General features: G+C 50.9%; 1 protein-coding gene across 12 annotated transcripts in view; it reads right to left on the reverse strand.

Moving 5' to 3' along the window:
• ACTR3B (actin related protein 3B) overlaps nt 1-21,895 on the reverse strand; it is a 138,671-nt gene that overhangs the window by 50,179 nt on the left and 66,597 nt on the right. For 9 of the 12 annotated variants that reach the window (XM_045863997.3, XM_045863996.3, XM_045863995.3 and 6 more), the window contains 2 exons: nt 1,550-1,675; nt 506-589 (listed from right to left, as the gene is read on the reverse strand). The exons of 2 other annotated variants lie outside the window; for them this stretch is intronic. In XM_045863997.3, coding sequence (XP_045719953.1) covers nt 506-589; nt 1,550-1,675 — 210 coding nt within the window. Of the gene's footprint in view, nt 1-505; nt 590-1,549; nt 1,676-21,895 lie in introns of those variants that run through there. One more of the 12 variants, XM_064575691.1, reaches the window with a different exon arrangement.

Below are 21,895 nucleotides of genomic sequence, written 5' to 3' on the forward strand. Positions count from 1 at the left end.
AAGGAGGTCAGAGTCCTGCACCGTGATGCAAGCCAGAGACTCTCCTGACCCGGCACCCCACTCCTTAGCCAGACCCCTGCGGGAAGGTCTGCGCCCCTCCAACACCTGAGCTATGAACCAGGACTTCATTTCATTTCTTTAAAATGTACTCAGCCCCCACTTAGGACCAGCTACATGCTCACCCTAAATCAGCAATCCACTAGCTACTCACAAATTTGAGGAGAAAAAGGAATAATTACTTGAAAAAGCCACTGGAATTAATGATTAATGCAAGATGTCTGAGGTTGTCTCTGGACTTCACTTATCCATATGACCTGTAACCCCTAATTAGCAAGGATTAGCCGTGCAGCTGAAATTACCTCTAAGACATTTCTTCTATCTCCCGGAACTAAAAGAGCCACACACGATTCGAACACACACTATTTAACCTTCACGGGACAACATTCATTCAAACTCAACAAGAGCGCGGGAATGAAAATACAGAGCAGTCTAGAAAAGGACTTACAGTTGAAGCAAGCATGGAGCCTCCAAACCACACCGCGTAGCGCTGCATATGATGTGTTATCACCTGGACCTCCACAGGCTTCGGCTGGAAAGGAGAGTAACGTAGGTCACTCGCCAGGCCAGACGACAGGTCGCCTGATAACCTGTCTGCAGACAAGAGCACAGCTCTGCTCTGAGTGGCGACCGACGCGGGCCTCCTCCCAGCTGATGGCGCGAGGCCCGTCCCTTGTGCTCAAGTCCCTCTGGGGTGGCATGAGCCACGTGTGACTCTGAAAGGAAGCGTCTGAGCCACTCCCATGGCCAAAGCCACCCAGCGCCGGCCCCTGTCCGGCTGGTGCAGGGATCAAAGCACACCAGTCAAGGAGCGTGTATCGTTCACAACGCTAAAGCCATTTTTAACAGTAAAAAATCCAAGCAACCAACGCAACTGATTTTTTTTTTTTTACTAAACCAATTAGATGTTTTAGCATCGTAGAGCTAATTCCAAACACTACATGTCCCAAATCTACTGTGAAAATGACCCTTTGCCAAGAGTGTGATCCGCTAGGTTAAAGGGTGCATGTTTGCTCCCACTTACCCCACACCAGAGCCCAGTCCTGCTTGGAAGCCCAGGGAACATCACCCGCTCATGAAGAACGATCACCTCAGAGGGACACACTGAAACTCCCTGCTACTATTGGTTATTGTCGTTTAATGAGAACGTTTCCAAAGGACGTGAAGCCCCTCACGGCACACGGACCGCCTCTCCCTAGATGCTGGTCACCACACAACAGGCCCCGTCTCTCGCAAGGCAGAGAAACCAGCAGGTGCGGGTCGGCGTGGGCGCCGGGCGGCTGCCGCCAGCCCGGTGGCCCTCGGCCTTAGCGACACTTGGAAGGAGTCAGACAGCAAATCTCCGAACGTGATCTCACGGTGCAGCTGAGACAGCGCCTCGAACCTGTTCCGACTTCAGGCCCCCGCCGCTCGCTCATCGGTCAGGGGGAGACCAGCCGTGGGAGGGGGCCAGAGCAGCCAGGCTAGCACGCCCGTCCCGCCCGCCCCCTACCTTGATCCGGCCTCCACTGAGCTCCTCACTGAGTCTCAGTCGGGCGTCCACCACTCGTTTCAGATCCCTCTGCAGCCGACGTCCAAAGTCCCTGAACATCGTCGAACCTCCTGAAAGAACGACATTCTAAAAGACACAAAGCAGAGGGGTTTCCTTTGATGAAATCACCCACCCACGCCGTCCTGGTAACCCGCCCCCTGCTCCTGTGAGCAACACCCTGCGACCCACGTGGGAAGATAAAGCTGAAGCAAAGTCACTGCTGTCAAAGAGCGTCCACCGTGTCTTGTTCCTGCACCACAAATTCGGCCTCTCGGTACTTTTCCTCAACAATAACCAAGTGAGAGCAGAAATTCTGCTCCCCGTGCTCCTTCAGCAATGAGAGAACTTCTCAAGGACCAGGAGGCCCAAACACACTATGAACCAACAAACTGACTTGCTAGAATAATCTAAGGCCAAAGGAACAGTGGATCTTTAGTTATTTTGCCTTGATAATTACGGGGGGGGGGGGGGGTGGAAGTCTTCCAATTAATACTTGAACATTTTTAGAAGGGTGAGGCCAGGGAGGGAGGGTGCCTTTGGGGGCCACTGGGAGCTGCCCAGTGGCCCCCACCACTCACATTCTGCTCGGTGGCCAACAGAAGCCTGCGTGGGGGGGAGGGGCTTTACTAAATCTCATCAGATTTTGATGAGAGACAAATGTGTTCTTTCAGGCTACAGGATATTATTTAGGACAATGAAAGCGAAAGTAGGCATGTCCTGACAATTTTTTACAGAAAACATCACTTGAGGAAACTGTACAGAAGGCTCCTTCCCGGAGCCAGAAAGCCCTACTTCATCAACACCGGACCCACCCCTGCTCTGATACCGGCAGGGACTGCAGGACTCCTCCGGTGAGCTCCGTCCCGACAGTCGATCCCTCCCCACATGAACAGAAGGGCGAAGCACACCTCCCTGTCCCCGTTGGCCCAGATCACAGGTGACACGACATGGCGTTAGAGTACCTACCCCTTTCCTGACCCCTGCCGCTCTTGCGAACAGCCAGCCCAGCACCCACTTAGACTCGGGACGAGACAGGTGAGATCAGAGACGGGACGAGACAGGAGCAGGGGCCAGGAGAGGCCACTGGTGATCCTGTCTCCTACCTGGACCCACGCCAACTCCACCCCTGAGGGTCTGCACAGAGAAATACCACCTTCATGACCTATCAGCAGACTGCCCATCAACCAGAACGCGCCCTCCAGTCACTGGGCTGAAGAGAACTGCCGGAGGCTGAGGCTTTCAGGGGGCCTTAGCTGGGGATGGGCCAGGGGAAGCCATCAGCAAGCGGCCACCAAACTGAACTCACATCTTCTATCACCTTCAAAAGTCTCACGTACAAGCTACTTTTAAGAAATGATCTGCGGGCGCCTGGGTGGCTCAGTGGGTGAAGCGTCTGACTCCTGATTTCAGCTCAGGTCATGATCTCAGGGTCATGAGATCGAGCCCCTCACCGAGCTCCACACTCAGCCGGGGGTCTGATTGAGATTTTCTCTCTCCCTCTCCCTCTGCTCCTCCCAGCTGCCGCTCACTAATGTGCACGCTCTCTCTCTCAAATAAATAAATCTTGAAAAAGAGAGAGAGAAAGGATCTGGGCTTGGCCTTTAAGGCCAGGAATGAGGGGGGATTCTGACTTTAGACATCCATGGCCCTCCCTAGCGGGAGAAGCACTATGGGAGCCCAGAGCCCTGACCTACACCACGGTGCTGCCCTTGTCCCCCCTTCTTCCAACCTTCTACTGAAAGGAAAACACCACCGCACACTGCAGACACCCTAGGCAGGGAAGCCCTTCTCAGAGAGCATCTAGGAATAAACATATCAGATGAAGCACCGCGGAAGGGTCCTGGCCACCAGAATGGTGCACGGCCAGTCCCCACCTGTGCACTTCAATGCACACAAACCTGACTGCTCTTAGCAAAGTGTGGGCTCAGTCCCCAGGAAGCCCAGCCTCTTCCATTTCTTAAGGGGCAATCTTCTACTGATCCCCCCCACACACAGACACACACAGTCAGGCACCCGTCTGTTCTTGACAAGCTGCAAACCCAGATCTTTCAAGCAACATCCCATCCCAGGATCAGTGTCATGAATAATCACTGTTGCGCTCTGTCTCCTTGGGGAGAACTCTCTCAGAAACAACAGGAGGGGGTCTGGTTCCTGTCAGAGTCAAGGGGGCATCCCCCACAGTCAGAGCAACAGACACACAGAACTGGGGGTCACCCGGGGCACTGACGGTCGTGCATGACACCACCAACAGGTAAGACCTGCAGGACCAAGTGCCCGATGGACCAGATAAAGTAAAACCCATCTCCTTTCAGAGAGGTGTTGTCACCTGGGGACACAAACTATGTATCTGTTTGCTGTTAAGAATCACAACTTAAGGGGCGCCGGGGTGGCTCAGTCGCTAAGCGTCTGCCTTCGGCTCAGGTCATGATCTCAGGGTCCTGGATTCGAGCCCCGCATCGGGCTCCCTGCTCGGCGGGAGGCCTGCTTCTCCCTCTCCCACTCCCCCTGCTTGTGTTCCCTTTCTCGCTGTGTCTCTCTCTGTCAAATAAATAAATAAAATCTTTAAAAAAAAAAAAAAAGAATCACAACTTAAAAGCATTCTTGACATTTTGGTCATCGTATGCTAGAGCAACCCTCAACTGGCAACTGGTCCTGCTTTCTAAATGCTGGTCAGACCGCTGACTATCTTCTGGAAGGAAAGACCTCAGCTTCTATCACAGAAGAATTCAGCAGGAGCTTGGCGGGGTGGGGGGGTGCCCAAGGACAGCACCTGCCTGAAATCTGACATCTCTAAGTGTGCTTTTACTGACATGCCTTGTTTTCAGTTTTTTGCTATTGTTTTTCACTTACTTTGATTTCTTAAATCCCACCACAGACAACTCCTCTAAAACCTTTCCAGGCTAAGATGACCACAGCCTTGCTCTGTGGCATGAACTCAAAACAACCCCGTGTCGGGCGGGGCCCCGCGGGTTCCTGAGGAAGCCTGGGTCTGTCTGGGAGCCCCCGATGGCCCATCTCAGTGTAGGGAAGAGGGCCACAGTGGCTCCTTGAAAGTCACAGGAAGACTCTGTGAGTTATCCTGCCCTCAGATGACTGTCAAAAGATATGGAACTGCTTTTAACTGAATACCCAATACTATGAACCAAGAATTTTCTGCTGCCCAATCTCCAAACTGGGTGGTGGTTATTTTGAAGGACAATGTGAAGAGCATGCAGCTCATTCACGCTTCTAAGTGATCTCAGTGTTATTACTACATCAAAACAGGCCATCAGAGAGCTACCTGGGTGCTCGGTGTCCTCTTGGTATCCACCCAAAGGACCATTAATCTAGACTCCTTGCCCTCAGCACAGGCCACCAGACAGAGCAGTGAATTTCTCACTAGTAGAGATGGGTGGAGAAAGTAGTAGAGATGGGTGGAGAAGGTACTCTCAGTGAAGGTCTGAGGAAGCAGCTTCTAGGAGCACGTGGGTGGCTCAGTCGGTTAAGCATCTGCCTTCGGCTCAGGTCATGATCCCAGGGTCCTGGGATCAAGCCCCGTGTCGGGCTCCCTGATCTGCGGGAAGCCTGCTTCTCCCTCTCCCACTCCCCCTGTTTATGTTCCCTCTCTCGCTGTGTCTCTCTGTCAAATAAATAAAATTTAAAAAAAAAAAAAAAAAGCAGCAGCAGCTTCTCTCAGGTCTCAGTGTCAGGAAAAGCTGGGCTCTCGGGAAAACTCACTGGTTTTGATCACATGTCTCAGAGGCCCTGTGACTCCTGTCACAGATTAAGCCGTCCCTCTCTCCTCTGGTTCTAGGCCCTTCCTGAATGGCTGGATTGAACCGTGCTGTGCTCCGCTCTGTCCTCGTCTTGCCCTATGTCACTCTGCTACCCCTGTTCTCCCATGCCCAGACTGCTCTTACATGGGATGTATTTTCCTGACTGCCTCAAACTCCACGCACTAAAGGTTGGGCAGGTAGGAAGGGGCAAGTTTCTAGGGGCAGACAAATAGGAAAGTTGAACACATCAGAACTGGCTTCAGACAAAATAGGGCAGAGGGTTAAATGAGACTGGAGTTTATGCAAGAATGCTTAGACTTCATTTTGAATTCCTTCTCTCCATCCTTCCTTCCCTACACAACAAACCTCGACAGCCTGGAGTCTGCCGTGATCACCCCTGAACCTCCCAGGCTCCTCCACGCACACCTGTTGTCACAGGTGCCAGCAAAAGACCTCTGGAGCCCCCAAGAGCAGAGACTGTACCCAGGTGCTGCAAGTTCATTCACAGACTGGAAGAAAATGTCCGAATCCCAGGAATCTAGAGATTCCCAAAGGGGCCTGGGAGATCTCAAAAAAGTTAGAAAATGTAAAAAATGAAACTTAAAAACACAACTTTCTATCACTGTGGAGATTTACATTTTAAAAAGTTAGTATCGTGAATCTCCTAAAAGCATTTTAAAGTTGTTCATTTCAGATTTTTCTCTAAAAAGGAACTGTTTGTTTCTTGCATGAGAAAGAAATGGCTCTGTGACTGTTCTTTTTTTTTTTTTTTTAATTCATTCGAGACACAGAGATACAGAGGGAGAGAATATGAGCAGGGGGGAGAAGCAGGGAGGGGGAGAAGCAGGCTCTCCGCGGAGCAGGGAGCCCGATGCGGGGCTCGATCCCAGGACCCCGGGATCATGACCTGAGCCGAAGGCAGACGCTTAACCAACTGAGCCACCCAGGCACCCCTCTGTGACTGAATCTTGATTATCACTTGAGAGGTGCCCAGGAAGGTCAGTGCAAGCCCAAGCTCTGGATGCTCTTGAACTGGCAGTGATTTGGCTCTGGAAGCAGGGTCCCTGCATCGTTGGTGGAACTACCCCCAGGTGCCCACTCATCACCATTAACGAGAGCTACACACATGCATCCACCCAACAGGTCCCTGAAAAAGAGAGGAGTCATCTGGGGAGCAGGCATCCATCTCAGGAGAATCTATAAGGCAAGGTCACACCCAGGGACAGGTAAAAGACAAACAACCCTCTTTTCCATTGCTTTGCTTGTTATCCAGAATTATTTCATCCTCATTGTGAAATGCATATGAGCTCAAAATCACAGGCTGGAGCTCCATCCACACCGTTATTATACTCTGTCTAAGTCAGCACAGTTAATATGGTCAAAGACCGTGAACTCGGACACTGCGCAACACAAGGAAACCTGAAGAAAATACCAGCATGAATACTGGCAAGATTCAAGATAGCTCTACCCATCAAGAAGATTCTGGAGAGGTCAGAAAGTTTAGAAAACAAATTCATAAGCTGAGAAGATACTCAACAAATGATAGGAATGTGGAACAGGACCGATAGCAGAAAGCAGAACTGAAGAGACTAAATTAGGGGTGGTCTGAATCCAGGTTGTAATAAGATTTACTTACATAGAATATTCTGTGTGCAAATGTATATTTAAACTTCACTGTATGACTAGAGATAAAGAAAAACGAATCCCTGAACTAAGTCAATTAAGATACTCAGAGGGACGGGGCGCCTGGGTGGCTCAGTCGTTAAGCAGCTGCCTTGGGCCCAGGTCATGATCCCAGGGTCCTGGGATCGAGTCCCGCATCGGGCTCCCTGCTCCGCGGGAAGCCTGCTTCTCCCTCTCCCACTCCCCCTGTTTGCGTTCCCTCTCTCGCTGTGTATCTCTCTGTCAAATAAATAAATAAAATCTTAAAAAAAAAAAAAAAAGACACTCAGAGGGACAAGTGGTGAGATAAAACACCAATGGGTCCCCCTTGTGGACAAGATGGCTCTCATTGACTATGGTAAGTGGACAGGATGGCTCTTACTGACCACAGTAAATGGAAAAAATGGCTCTCACCAGGGTAAGTGGACAAGATAGTTCTCACTGGCCATCATTAAGTGGACAAGGTAGCTTTCACTCTCCATTGCAAGTGGACAAAATGGCTCTCACTGACCAGGGTAAATGGACAAGATGGTTCTCGCTGACCATGGTAAATGGACAGGATGGCTCTCATTGACCAGATCAACTAAGCATCACTTTATGAGAACTTACTGGCTGTACTGATTTCACTCTAAATCCTTTCCCATTTCTGCCCTGGAATAGATCATCTGTATCTGGCAGATTATAAGGCTTCTTCTGTTGATTTTGTTGTGGCAGAAAATAGATCAAATACAAAATAGTACTTAGTAAAACACAGCTGGGTTGACATTAAGTCCCTGAAGTGATGCCTGAACTTAACAGTGATCCTGTCTTCTTGACTAAGACATACGCAGGGATCTTGTGCACAGGGCTCTTAGTAACTTTAAATCACTCACATCAATCAAACTAGGTACTTAAAGATAAGAAATAGAAACTACCAACAGAAAATTTCAATTAGGCCAGTTTACCCAACAGAACTCAGAGCTGGGTTTCAGAGACAGAGAATTTGCAACATAAGCCATCATCATAAAATACTTTAAACACTGAGTAGATTACATCTAAAATGGCCATTTATTTTTCAATTCCTATTTACATTTCAAACAAGATAAGCACAGTAACCTAGCTTTTTTTAAAAAATCACCGTTAACGGCTATTTTAATACATTTAATCCTACTTTTTTGGAAAAGGCAAATATTAAAATTTGATGTAATGGATTTCTTCTTACTTTTTATTTGAAAAGAAAAAACTTTCCATTTGGAAATAATAATTTCAAGGTAGCAAAAGTGGTACACACCCTTTATTCAGATTTACCTGCTGTGAATACTTAACCACCTCTGTTCCATCGTTGGCATTCTCCACACACACGCGCGCACACGCTCCTTTACTCATTTGAGAGTAAATTATATGCATCACAGTCCTTTATTCCTAAATACTTTGGTGTGTATCTATTGAAAACAGGGACATTCTCTTACATTATCACAGCACAACTGTCAACTTTGTAAACTTACATGAACACAAAACTTTTATCCAATCTATTATCCCCATTCCAATTTTGTCACTTGACCTATTAATAGTCTTTATGGCATTTTTATCCCTCCAGTCCAGGAGCCAGTCTAGGGTTACTGCAATTATTTGCCATATCTCTGTAATGGATTTTTTAATTAAGAAATAATTCACCAGAGTATGAACATGAATGTTCATTATGATACTTTAGAAGCATTGCAAGATCTTGAGTTGCCTTCAGAGAAATAATATGTAAAATCCAATTTCTCATTCATGCAATAAAAATGCCACTGCATATATATGTAGCCAACTGATTTTAGACAAAGTTGCCTAGGCACTTCAATAGGGAAGGAACAGTCTTTCTCAAAAAATGACACTAGAATAACTGATATCCATGGAAAGATGTGGACACTCACTACCATCCTTCATATACACAGTGTAACTCAAAATGGATCAGACTTAAATGTAAAGCTAGAACTATAGAATCTCTAGAAGAAAATTTTTTTAATTTTCATGACTTTGATGTTGGCAAAAAATTTCTTTGATGACACATAAAAAAAGTATTAACCATAAAAGATAAAAATGGATAAACTGGACTTCATAAAGTGAAAAACTTCTGTTCTTCAAAAGATACCACTAAGAGGGGCGCCTGGCTGGTTCAGTAAGTGGAGCATGTGACTCCTGATCTCGGGTCATGAGATCGAGCCCCACGCTGGGGGCAGACATTACTTAAAAATAAACAAACAAACAAAAGATACCACTAAGAAAATGAAAAGATGAGCCACGGACTAGGAAAAAAATATTTGCCACACATATATCTAACAACGGACTTGTAAGCAGAATGAAAAACACAACTCTTACAACTCAATAAAACAAATCAATTAAAAAAAATAGGCAAAAAGTTTAGACATTTCACAAAAGAAGGTACACAAATGATCAACATGAAAAGACAGTCAACAGCCTCTGTAATCAGGATCATACTAATTAAATCCATTCCAGAGCAAGTTCAGGTTAAAACAGGAACAGACGGCACAACCACTCTGGGCAAAGTCTGCTGGTCTTTATAAAGTTAAACTACACTTGGACACCTGGGTGGCTCAGTCAGTTAAGTGGCTGCCTTCAGCTCAGGTCATGATCCCGGGATCCTGGGATCGAGCCCCGCATCGGGCTCCTTGCTCAGCGGGGAGCCCGCTTCTCCCTCTCCTTCCAGCTCGTGCTCTCTCTCGTTATCTCTGTCTCTCTCAAATAAACCAATAAAATATTTAAAAAAAAAAAAAAGTTAAACTACACTTACCACGTAACAAAGCAATTGCACTCCCAGGTATTTGCCCAAGGGAAATAAAACACATATCCACACAGACTCGAACCCAGATGTTCAGCACAGGTTTTCTGTGGTAGCCAAAACCTAGACACAGCCAAATTCTGCATCGGTGGGGGAAGATCCGTTGTGGGATATCACACAGCAGTGCCACCCGGCACAAAAACGAGGACGCTGCTGCTCCATAGCACAAACGGGGCACAGGGGACAGAGGGTGCACGCAGGACTCCGCGCGCATGCAGCCCCAGCAAGTCAAGTCTGACGTGCAGTGACGGAGAGCAGGTCCGTGCTCTCCAGCAGCCGGGGCCAAGGGACAGGGGTGGCCGGGGAGAGGACGGGGACCGGGTGTGGGCGATGGTCACGTTCTCTGTCTTAACTGTGGTGCCAGTTCTATGGCCATGTAGACTTGTCCAATCTCCTTGAAACTGGGTTTGTTTTATTGTAAGTGGAATTTTTACAAACAGGGCAATCCAACAGAAAGCTATGATGAACGGAGGACTTGCTGAAGAGGCAGGCCCCGCACCGAGCCACGCGCGGGGGAGGCCGGAGGGACCTGCGGTCTCTAGACCTTCCCTGCCTTACCACCCTCTGCCCATGTGAGGAAGGAAGCACAGGCCCAGATCCAAGCCTATCAAACACTGGACTCCCTCCCAGGGGCTGCTATGCGCAGAGCGCTCCAGGCCTCAGCCCAGGTCCAAGCCTCACTGGGAGCTGAGAAATTCTAATGTGGCCCAGTAATCTCGACGGACTTACGGAGGACCAACCCTTGATCTCAACCCACTTGCCCACAAGGAACTGCCCACCCTCTGGACACAGAGCCGGCGTCCCGGACCCCCGCTCCGATGCCTCCCCACCAGCAAGCAGCTTCCTTCCCACAGACACGTGACACAGCAGCCCCGGGAGGAGGTCTGTGGTGCCCGGACCGCGTCACGAGTCTAGCTCTCGTGTTCGGCTCCCGCCTGGGCTTCTGAGCACCACAGCTACTGGGGACACGTCCATGTCTGTGCTCCACACCCGTGACCCAATGGGTGGGTCCCGGAGCCCGGCAACAACGTGGAGTCAGTAACCTCTCTGCGCACTCCTAGATGCCCAGCGGGGCCTACCACCCACCCACAGCACCCCTCACACTGACCCTGCTGCAACTCCTTCCCCGGCCCCGCAGCCCCGCAGAGGCTCAGGGGATGGGGAGCCTGCCATGTGCGATGGAGGGGGATACAGTTTGAAAAGAAGATACGCCTACTGTTTATACTGCATACAGCAGAAAGCCAGGCTCCAGGAAATCCTCCTGCCTGAAAGGAATACGAGGCCAGAGCAAGAAAAGAACTAGAACACAGCATTCTAAAAGATGAGCAAACACGGACTGCAGGGATGCTGTTTTCCTGGCGAGGCATTCCAACTCTCCCCGTCTGAGCCCCAACCTCTGCTCTACTCTACCAGCACCAGGAATGACGGGCCAAGGGCGGCTCACGCTCCTCTGCCGATTTTGAGACCAAAGGTCAAACATTTTCACCTCCCTGGACTTGAACTTCCTCATCACGTAGCCCACGAGGTTTTTAAGGAAACTGAAGGAGGTGAGCTGTGCACAGCGGCCGGCCCGGGGCTGGCATCCAGAGCACGAGTGCGCTCCCAACGCTGGTGGGACCATCACCACCCTCTGCCACACTCAGGCCCGAGCAGGGCACGCCCACCCTCACCCCCGCTCTCCGGCTACACTCTCTGCACCCCATCACTCGGCATAGGCGTAGCAACACAGCGGGTCCTCAACAAATGTTTGTGGGAGAGTGGAGGGGCCCAACAGTAAAGGATGTTGTTGGCTTTACTGAACTCTGGAATAAAAGGAGGAAGGGAAGGAAAAGGACTCCAGCAAGTAATTCAGGAACCACGAGTAAGAGTATGTAATCATCTCTACTAAATTCTTGAACCTCGGTCATCTCACGCTTCTCCCTAGGGCACAGGTTCTCAACCAGGGACGAGTTTGCCCCCAGGGGGCATTCAGGATTGTGTGGAGATGTGTGGATAGTCAGGAACGGGGAGGTGGGATGCTCCAGGCACCCAGTGGGTACACGCCGCGCGTGCTGCTGAAGCTCTCACCGTGCACAGGGCAGCCCCCACGGAAGAGGATCATCCGGCCCGAATGTCCACAGCACCAAGGCTAAGAAACTCCGCTCTGATGTTAAGCAATAAAACCAAAGAGACCCGCGCAGCAGCAAGGCGAGGGACCCCAGGGAAGGGGTGCCCCACTCTGCAGCTAAACCCAGCTGTACAACAATCCCCAAATCAGCAGCTGCAAAGAGAGAGCAGAGGAAACTAGGAAAATCCCTGGGAACTTGAAAAACAGAAAAGTCGATCATCTGGAGCCCACCATGGGTCCTGAAGATCCGTCGACCGGGCCTGGATGCGAGGGCATCTAGAACATCGCCAGCCGCCATTTACGGAATGTGGTAATGCTGCTTACTACGTGCCTGGCGCTGGTGAAAGCACTTCCAAGTACCAACTCACGGATCTTCCCAACAGCGGCACGAAGTGGGGACCATATGCCCCATCTGCCGATGAGGATACTGAGGTCCAGTGAGGTCAAGCAGCTGCCGAGGTCACAGAGCTGAACAAGCTGTGGGGAGGGCTCAGACCCCACCTCACACACGCACCCTGCACTGCAACCACTGGGCACACGGCGTCCCTCCCGTCACAGGGAGTTCCGACCCCGCCGTGCGGGACGGACAGCAGGTGGGACAGCTGTCCCCTGCAGAGCTGAACCCCCCCCACCGCGCACACAGTCTGGCCACCAGCACCACCGCTCACCCCTTTCCACACGACTGCCCTCGGGGCTCCCCACCAAATCTGCCTTCTCAAGTGCCTCAGAGCCATTTCCTTCCATCTGCCCTCACAGAGCAGCTCCACTGAGACCTCTCAATAACCGGGTGACCCCTCTCTGGACATGCTGTGGACCTTGATAACAAGCCGCTTCCAGTGTGCCCCCCCCCGCCCCCCGCACACACATGCAGCACAATCTCAGGGCGGGTGCAGCAGTGCTTAGGATGAACAACTCCAAAGGGTGAACGGAGTCCTGCCCTGGGGGCCAACCAAGGCCAAATGACGTCCCTTCTCCTAACAGAGCAAAAAACACACGGTGGCTATAAAAGCGCTACACCCAAAGCAGCAGGAATTAGAGGACGTACTAATTCAAGTCCCTCGGGCGGAGGAGGATGAACAATTCTTAAATCACCCACCAGGCTGGGGCGCCTGGGTGGCTCAGTTGGTTAAGCAACTGCCTTCGGCTCAGGTCATGATCCTGGAGTCCCGGGATCGAGTCCCGCTTCGGGCTCCCTGCTCGGCAGGGAGTCTGCTTCTCCCTCTGACCCTCCTCCCTTTCATGCTCTCTGTCTCTCATTCTCTGTCTCAAATAAATAAAAATAAAAATCTTTAAAAAAAAAAAAATCACCCACCAGGCTGGACATTACAAACAGAAGATCAAAAATTCTATTTTTCCTTAACTAACCAAGGAAAAAATTTCTCAACGTTCAACTATAAAAATACACCTTTCCCCTCACCCCAAGCAGAACCTGAGTGGCAAAGTTACACAGAGACAGGAAGTCGGACCTCACCTCACCACCCAGCCTCTAGGCCCCTGCACCTGAGTCAGCGCGCTGCTCCTGCCCACGAAGATGCCAGAAATAAGTTACTCAGGAGCCACAACGAGGCCGGTCCTCAGCCCCTCGGCCACATCATCGGCAGTGTACCATCCGCCCCGCTGAGAGCCGGCCTGTCGCTCCTGACTCGGGTCCGCGGGATTCCTGACGACGGGACAGACGCGAGACGTGCAGGGAGCAGCGGGGCGCGGCAAGGAGACCGCGCACGATCTGCCTGGACACTTGCCCGCGTTCCTGACCGGCCGCCGGTGGCCTGCGTGCGAACGGGGCTGGTTTCCTACCTAGCGTCTCAAGAGCAGCAAAATGGTAACTGACCTGGCTAGTTTTAACCCAAGGGACTGTTCAGAGGGCTGTCCTAACAGTTCACGTCTGGCTTTCAAGCAGCATCTGTTTGGTTTAGTGCTTGTTTCCCTTTCAGAGCTGGAGGGGGGAGGGGGTGGTGGAGCAGAAGCAAACAGAGGAATCGGTGAAATGACCAATAAACATATTCTCTCCATCTCACTGCAAAAAGAGGCAATAAGGCTCACAGCCATGGCTCTGTGCTCAGAAGCACGAGCATTTACCCAGCAGTGTTCTTGCTCCATTCCCACACGGAAGAGTAAGGAAACGTTCTTCGAAGGGAGTCTGTCCGCAGGTCACCACAAATAATAAAATTTTAATATTATAAAATCAAATCCTTTACTGACAGAAAAGAAACAGACCCATGAAGGAGATTACCACAGCCCGCACGCGGGTCTTGAGAGAAAGCTCACAGCAGAAATCTAGCACAGAAAAAGCACCTTAACAGCCCTATTTCTCTAACAGCATTTTCAAAGTTAGAGAAACAGTGTTTCCCACTACTTTCCCTGTCTGTAAAGCACAGGTCACCATGACCTCTTAAAATAAGATTTTGAACTCAATGTTTATTTTGACAGCTGAACAAATACTTACTGAGCCTAGTCTTCAAAACCCTTTTTTCACTAAGATTCTAGATTTGGTCTTAATTAAGCCCAATTTCCTTGGGAGCACATACAAAAGCCCTTCTTTGTTTTTGTTTTTGTTTTTAGATTTTATTTATTTCTTTGCAACAGAGAGAGGACACACGCAGGGAGAGGGAGAAGCAGACTCCCCACTGAGCGTGGAGCCCAACGTAGGGTAGGGCTCGACCCTAGGACCTTGAGATCACGACCCTGAGCCCCCCCGGCGCCCCTACAAAGGCCCTCCTGATCTCACTCCGGGCTACCTGCCCTGCCTCGTGGCCACGCCCACCTGGCCCCTGCAGCACCGTGTCCTCCCTGCCTCCACATGCTGGCATCTGTGCCCAGACAGCAATGCTCACCATCCTTCAGGACTCACGACACCTCCTCCCCTGCCGAGGTATAAGCAGCAAAGGCACCCGTCTCTGAGCTCACAAAGCTCTCCGTGCTCTTGTGCATTATCCAGCAACATTTACTGAGAGCCTGCCGTGTGCCAGAAACTGCTGGTCAGTGTTGAACCTAACAGGTCAAAATGGGGAAGGGAGCAGAGATACGTGCTGTGCAGGACACACTAAGGCAAGGAAGGGTGAAACAGGGTGTAAGGGGCAGGGCAGAGAGGCTATTTTCAGCAGGCTGGTCAGGAAGCCTCATGAGAAGATGGCATTCGAGCAAGGCGTGGAAGGTACCAAGGAAGTGAGTCAGGTGGATACCTGGAAGAATCTCCCACAATGGCAGGGATTTTTTTTCCCGTTTTGGTCACAGCTGACCCCGGAGGGCCCAGAACAATGAGCAGCACACAGCAGGTTCCCCACAAGCACTGCTCAATGAATAAATGAACTGAAGGACTGTGCATGAGGCCCGTGCAGGAGCCAGGCACACCCCTGCCTAAGGGTCTTCACTCAGAGCCTTCCCTCACCTCAGCCACCCCTTCTCCCACCCAGCTGACGGTTCTACTTCTGTTCAACAAAAGCCAGTGTTCACTGTGATTCATTCTAAAGGCAGTTTAATTTAGAAAACAGACCAAGTGATTCCCCACCACAGAGAACGAGAGCAGTCAGCTTCCTGGGTCAGAGTCCCAGCAGTCAGGACCGTCTACACAGACGCCTTCCCAATCGGTGCCCGACAATTCCTCCTGCAGGCCCACCGGGATTTTGGCCGGAAATCCACAAGTGATCAAAGACCTGTTGACCCAGACGAGCGCTGCAGCCAGGAAGCAGCTGCTGCGCCCCCGCCCACAACCAGCGGCTCAGACGGCATCATAATGACATGCCGCCGTGAGGGTCAGACGATGTCCTGGGAAGACAGAGATCTTGACCTAAGCTACAAAATATCAAAACCCTAATGTAAGAAAAGAGCTGGATACTGAAACAGACACAGGACAGAGCATTAGATCCCATTAAAAATAATGTTTTTGAAGAATGCTGATTACTTAAGAAAACGTTCACAACATAATGCTAAGTTAATATACAGGATACGAAATATACATGTAGCACGACAGATCTACCTATTCATGTTTCAAAAACATGAAAAAGAAAGGTAGTCAAAGTGATGATAAGCAATGATTACAGAGGAGTGACTTCGGTTTTATTAAAGATTTTGGTATTTCTCAAATTTTCTAAATGCATTTTAAGTGGTAAATAATCTTCTTTGCTCATCTATGGAGTCTAAGCTTTCTAGACTCAATTTTATCTTAGGATGCGGTGCCCTGACTTGCTAAATGGCCACGAATCCTCACTGCACAGCACTCCTCTCACTCTGTGTTCGGTCTGTTGATTCAGGTCACTGTGGTGGCTGGATTTCTCAGTGGCCCTGGGCAATTACAGTTAATACCTTACTTGGCTGCACAAATGCTTGTTTCATGATGGCAAATAAAAGTCTCAATTATAAAACCCCTCCACAAACAGAAAGGTCCTGTCTTTATGATAGGGAGGACAAGGGCAGCACTTACCATTATGTGGCACCTCTTGGCCACCTGAAGCCTAAGTCAGAAAGACTTGAAATAACTTATCACCAGTAAGTTCATTCCATTAACACCTAATATGGTATTAAAAATGGCAAAAATTCCCATTCCTGTAATGCTAAGCAGATTCTGGGCTAGAGACTCTCTTCTTATTTTTAACCAGTTTGACAGACATACACTGCCACCTACCCACCATCCTGTGTAACTTTAACCCGCTTCCTGGGTTCCTGCAGCACACAGTAGAGTGCTCAAGGGGAGTCTCCCCCTGCCGCTCACTGCAGGTCAGGCTGACAACCCCATCAGAACCCCCTGGGAACCCCCACTGCACTTTTTTTTTTTAAGATTTTATTTATTTATTTGACAGAGACACAGCGAGAGCAGGAACACAAGCAGGGGGAGTGGGAGAGGGAGAAGCAGGCTTCCCGCTGAGCAGGGAGCTGGATGCAGGGCTCCATCCCAGGACCCTGGGACCATGACCTGGGCCAAAGGCAGACGCTTAACGACTGAGCCACCCAGGCGCCACCCCCCCACTGTATTTTTTTTTTAAAGATTTTATTTATTTATTTGAGAGAGAGAATGAGAGAGAGAGAGCACAAGAGGGGGGAGCGGAAGAGGGAAAAGCAAACTCCCCGCTGAGCAGGGAGCCCGATGCGGGACTCGATCCCGGGACTCCAGGATCATGACCGGAGCCGAAGGCAGTCGCTTAACCAACTGAGCCACCCCCCAGGCACCCCCCCTCACTGTATCCTCGAAAGGCTGTCCCTCTTGAGGGACAAGAGCTTCTTGACTCTCGGGCGGATCCCAGAGACCACAATCCCAGCCAAGTTTGCACAAGCCTATCTCTAAAATGTGGGCCGCAGGACACAGCCCCGTGTCCCAGAGAAAATCCAAGTGAACCTCCAGGGCTGGCTGTAAGCAGCTGCCTGATTTGGGGGATGAGACAACTAATGACAAATGTCTGCACACCCCCCTCCCCCTCGTGACCCCTCTTTCTCCTGCAACTGCTGTAATCGTGTCCCTGCCCAACTCCTCCCAGGCTGCTCACCTCTTCCCCAAAAACCCGACGGCCACTTCTCCACCCTCATCCTGCGTGACCTCTCAGCATCACCTGACAAGGCTGGTGAAAGTCATCTTCCCTTGGCTTCCAGAGTTTTCTTTCTTCTTTCTTCAACTACTCCCTCTTAGCTTCTGTGATGGTTAATTTTATGTGTCAGCCTGGGCTGGCTATCATACCCAGTGATTTAATCAACATTAACCTAGACGTCATTATGAGGGTATCTGGTAGATGCAGTTAATGTACGAGTACCCTCAATAATGTGGATGGGCCTCATTCACACAGGTGAAGGCCTGTCTGAAGAGCAAAAACCTAGATTCCCACAGTAGAAGGAATCCTGCCTTAAGGCTGCGGGGTCAACCCTTGTCTGGGTTTCCAGCCTGCCGGCCTGCCCTAAACATTTTGGACTTGCCAGACTGAAGGCAGTCCAATTCTTTAAAATAAGTATATAGAGAGCTAGAGCAAGATCAGATAGATAGATAGATAGACAGATAGATAGACAGACAGGTAGAAGATAGATACAGATTGGGGAGGGGGGTAATATCCTATTGATTGTTCTGCAGGAGACCCGACTGATGGCCTCCTTGGCCTCAACCCTTACAGTGATAAGGGAAATCTGTGTCCTGAGATGGCCCACCGAGCCAGCAAGGGAGTCCCAGCCTGTCTCGGGGCTCTTCCAGGTTCTTCTCCCTGCTCTGCTTCCCACTCGTGCCAATCCGGGTTCCTCTCCCTGCCCCCCTTCACGCACGCTCCAAAAGTGCCAAGTATGCGGAAGTAGAAGTGTATAAATTACCCCCTTTGTTTGTGCTCAGGGCTCAGACCTTTGGAGACCACGCTTCTCTGAGCCTGCCGGCGTTAAATAAACCTCCTATCCTCCAAGATATCTGAGTGCTGCTTGGTTCTTCCGTCGGGCAATCCAGTCCAGTTCCGTAACATTTGGTTCCCTGGTCAGGAAACCCAATCGCGCTGGTCCATTGTTGCCACCGCTTTGGGAGCAACACCGCCCTCGTTCTGGCAGTGACAGAACGAGATATCATAACGGAGAAGGCGCGCCCTGCCTAATTTTCGGCAGTCTCCCGCCCCAGTCGCCTCAGGCCAGCCCTGCTCCGCTGTTCTTGCAGGACTCAAGGAGACTTGGCAGGTGAGGACCTGTCCCAACGTCGGATTCCGGTAAGGCCTGGGGGCCCCAGGACCCAGACAGGCCCACCCCCATTGGGGTGGAAGGGGAGCCTGATCACCTCCCAGAGGCCTCTTAGAGGTCTCACAGGTAGGGATTCCCAGGGAGGGAATGTAATAACTTCCGGAGTGTGAACGTGTGAGGGACTGTGCAGTCCGACCTGGCTTGCTCAAGCAGACTGATTCTGTGACTCCACGGGCGGGCACCCTTAAGGTCCCCAGAAGCCTACGGAGTCTGCATGGGTCCATCTGCGATTCCATGGTCAACGGCATACTGTCTAGGGAGGCATCGGAACAGTTTCCGATCGTAAGTCACAACGCTGAGACCACTACGGCTAAGCCTCACCTAAGCTCCTTCGGAACACGGCCAGACGGGCATCTGATTGGTCTCCTCATCTCAGGAGGCACCCCCCCCACTTTCTGTCTCTGCACCACTGCACACGGGGACATCACCATGGGGTCAGGGCAAAGTAAACCTACGGTTCTAGAGACCATGATCAAACATTTCAAGAAGGGGTTTTCGGGAGACTATGGAGTCAGGATGAACCCCGGCAAGTTGAGAACCCTATGTGAATGGGAATGGCCCACGTTTAATGTCGGGTGGCCTTCAGAAGGGACATTGGATGTCCCAACGATTCGTCGAGTATGGCGAGTCTTAACAGGAGAACCAGGACACCCCGACCAGTTTCTGTACATTGACTCCTGGCTAGGAATTGCTCAGACCCTTCCTGCCTGGGTGCGATTCGCTTACAATAGGCAGGGATAGGTCAGGGTCTTAATCGCCTCATCCAAGCGACCTAAAGAAAATCAGCAAAAGCCCCAATCTCCACAAATCCTAGCCAGAGATCCCAAGGACGAACCAACCCTGCCCCCACCATATGTAACCCCAAGGCCGTCTACACCCGGCCCTTCAGCTCCAGATACTCCACCGCCATCAGTTTCACCGGCACCCCCAGGCCGAGAGGATCCACCGGCTGTACCCCAGGCCAGACGCAAGTGCCTTCCAAATGCTGGTACGAGAGACACAAGAACCTGAGAGGCACAATGAAGACAGGACGGTCCAACCCAGCTGTTCCATGATGTATTATCAGCCCGTCTCCACCTCCGACCTTTTCAACTGGAAACATAACACCCCATCCTATTCTGAGAAACCACAGGCTATGGCAGACCTCATAGATTACCTCTTCCAGACTCATCAGCCAACCTGGGAAGACTGCCAACAGTTACTCCACACCCTGTTTAACACAGAGGAAAGGAGGAGAATAATGAAAGGTGCACGGCAGTACCTGGTAGAACACGCACCAGCGGGAGTCATCGACCCTGCTGCCTGGGCTAATACAGCCTCACCCAAAGAGCGCCCAGCATGGGACTTCACCACAACCGAGGGACAGGCCCACCTGTCCAGGTACCAGGAGGCCCTCCTCCGGGGAATCCGGGCGGGAGCTAAGAAACCCATGAACACTTGGGGCACCTGGGTGGCTCAGTTGGTTGAGCGACTGCCTTCAGCTCAGGTCATGATTCTGGAGTCCTGGGATCGAGTCCCGCATCGGGCTCCCTGCTCAGCAGGGAGTCTGCTTCTCCCTCTGACCCTCCCCCCCTCTCATGTGCTCTCTTTCTCTCTCTCTCTCATTCTCTTTTTCTCAAATAAATAAATAAAATCTTTGAAAAAAAAAGAAACCCATGAACATTACTAAGGTATCCTTGGTCACTCAACAACCAGGGGAATCCCCCAGGGACTACTACAAAAAACTATGTGAAGCCTACAGGATATACACTCCATTTGACCCCAAGGCACAGGAAAGCCAACAGATAGTAAACACCTCCTTCGTGGCTCAGCCCGCCCCAGACATCAGAAAAAAACTTCAGAAACTAGAGGGTTTTACCGGGATGAATATCACCCAGCTAATAAAGATTGCCAATAAGGTCTACATGAATAGGGAGGTCGCAGCCGAACGGGAAGCTGACAAAAATATGAAAAAGAAAGTCAGCCTCCTCGCCGCCACCCCGAAAGAAAAGGATAACACAAAGGCAGGGAGACCCCGACCACCGAAAGGGGGGAAACCCAGAACCCCCTTGTCAAGGGATCAATGTGCCTACTGTAAGGAGAAAGGATATTGGAAAAACAAATGTCCCAACTGGGGAAAGGTTCAGAAGCCCAGCCGCTACAAGGAAGAACCCCAAGAGGAGGACCTCATAGGCCTTGCGGGAATGGACTCAGACTGAGGGGGACCGGGCTCTTTCTCCTCGGCCCCCATGAACCCACGGTCAAAATGAAGGGGGGGGGCCAACCAGTGACTTTTATGGTTGATACTGGGGCCAAGCACTCTGATGTCACCTCCCCAGTGGCCCCTTTAAGCAAAGGACTGCGACCATCCTCGGGGCCACCAGGACGTGGGCGATACAACAGCCCTTTTGCCAGGCTCACCAGTGTGAACTCGGGGGCCACAAGGTCCAAAATGAATTCCTTATCTGCCTGATTGCCCCTTCCCTCTCCCAGGCCAAGACATACTCTCCAAGCTTAGGGCTCAGATAACCTTTGAGCCCACCGGACACACTAGCCTCCGATTGAACCCAAGGCAAGAGGAGACGGGGTCTCTGGTACTAGCAATTACCACCCTGAGGGAAGAAGAATGGAGGCTATTCTGTGCCCAGGCCCAACCGAGCAGCCCACCAGAGTTCAGACTCGCCCTTCCTTCAGTATGGGCTGAAAACAACCACATGGACTAGCCCGGAATCGGGCCCCTATCATTGTTGAACTGATCCCAGGAGTCCAACCTCAGAGGCAAAGGCAATACCCCCTTCCACAAGAAGCTAAGATCGGCATCCAAGAACATCTGGCCAAACTCAAAGAAGGAGGTATCCTAGTCGAGTGCCAGTCGGCCAGGAACACCCCACTCCTGCCAGTCAAGAAGCCAGGAGGGGGATACCGATCAGTTCAGGATTTGTGGGCCATCAATAAGGTGACCATCTCTCTGCACCCAGTGGTCCCGAATCCATATACCCTCCTCAGCCAAATCCCAGGGTCGGCCAGATGGTTCACTTGCCTAGATTTGAAGGATGCCTTCTTCTGCCTCCGCTTAGCTCCCCAGAGCCAGTCACTGTTTGCCATTGAATGGACTGAACCTGATACAGGGCGCCAGATGCAACTGACTTGGACGCGCCTCCCACAGGGGTTTAAAAACTCACCAACCCTCTTTGGGGAAGCACTGGCCGCGGACCTTGCCAGCTTCCCAAGAGAGACCACACGATGCACCCTCCTCCAGTATGTGGATGACCTCCTCCTCGCCAGTGACACATAAG

The sequence above is a fragment of the Mirounga angustirostris genome, unplaced genomic scaffold (assembly GCF_029215605.1).
Source record: "Mirounga angustirostris isolate CCGP_5_RB_7025 unplaced genomic scaffold, mMirAng1.0.hap1 SCAF_12, whole genome shotgun sequence".
In the NCBI taxonomy this organism is placed as follows: domain Eukaryota; kingdom Metazoa; phylum Chordata; class Mammalia; order Carnivora; family Phocidae; genus Mirounga; species Mirounga angustirostris.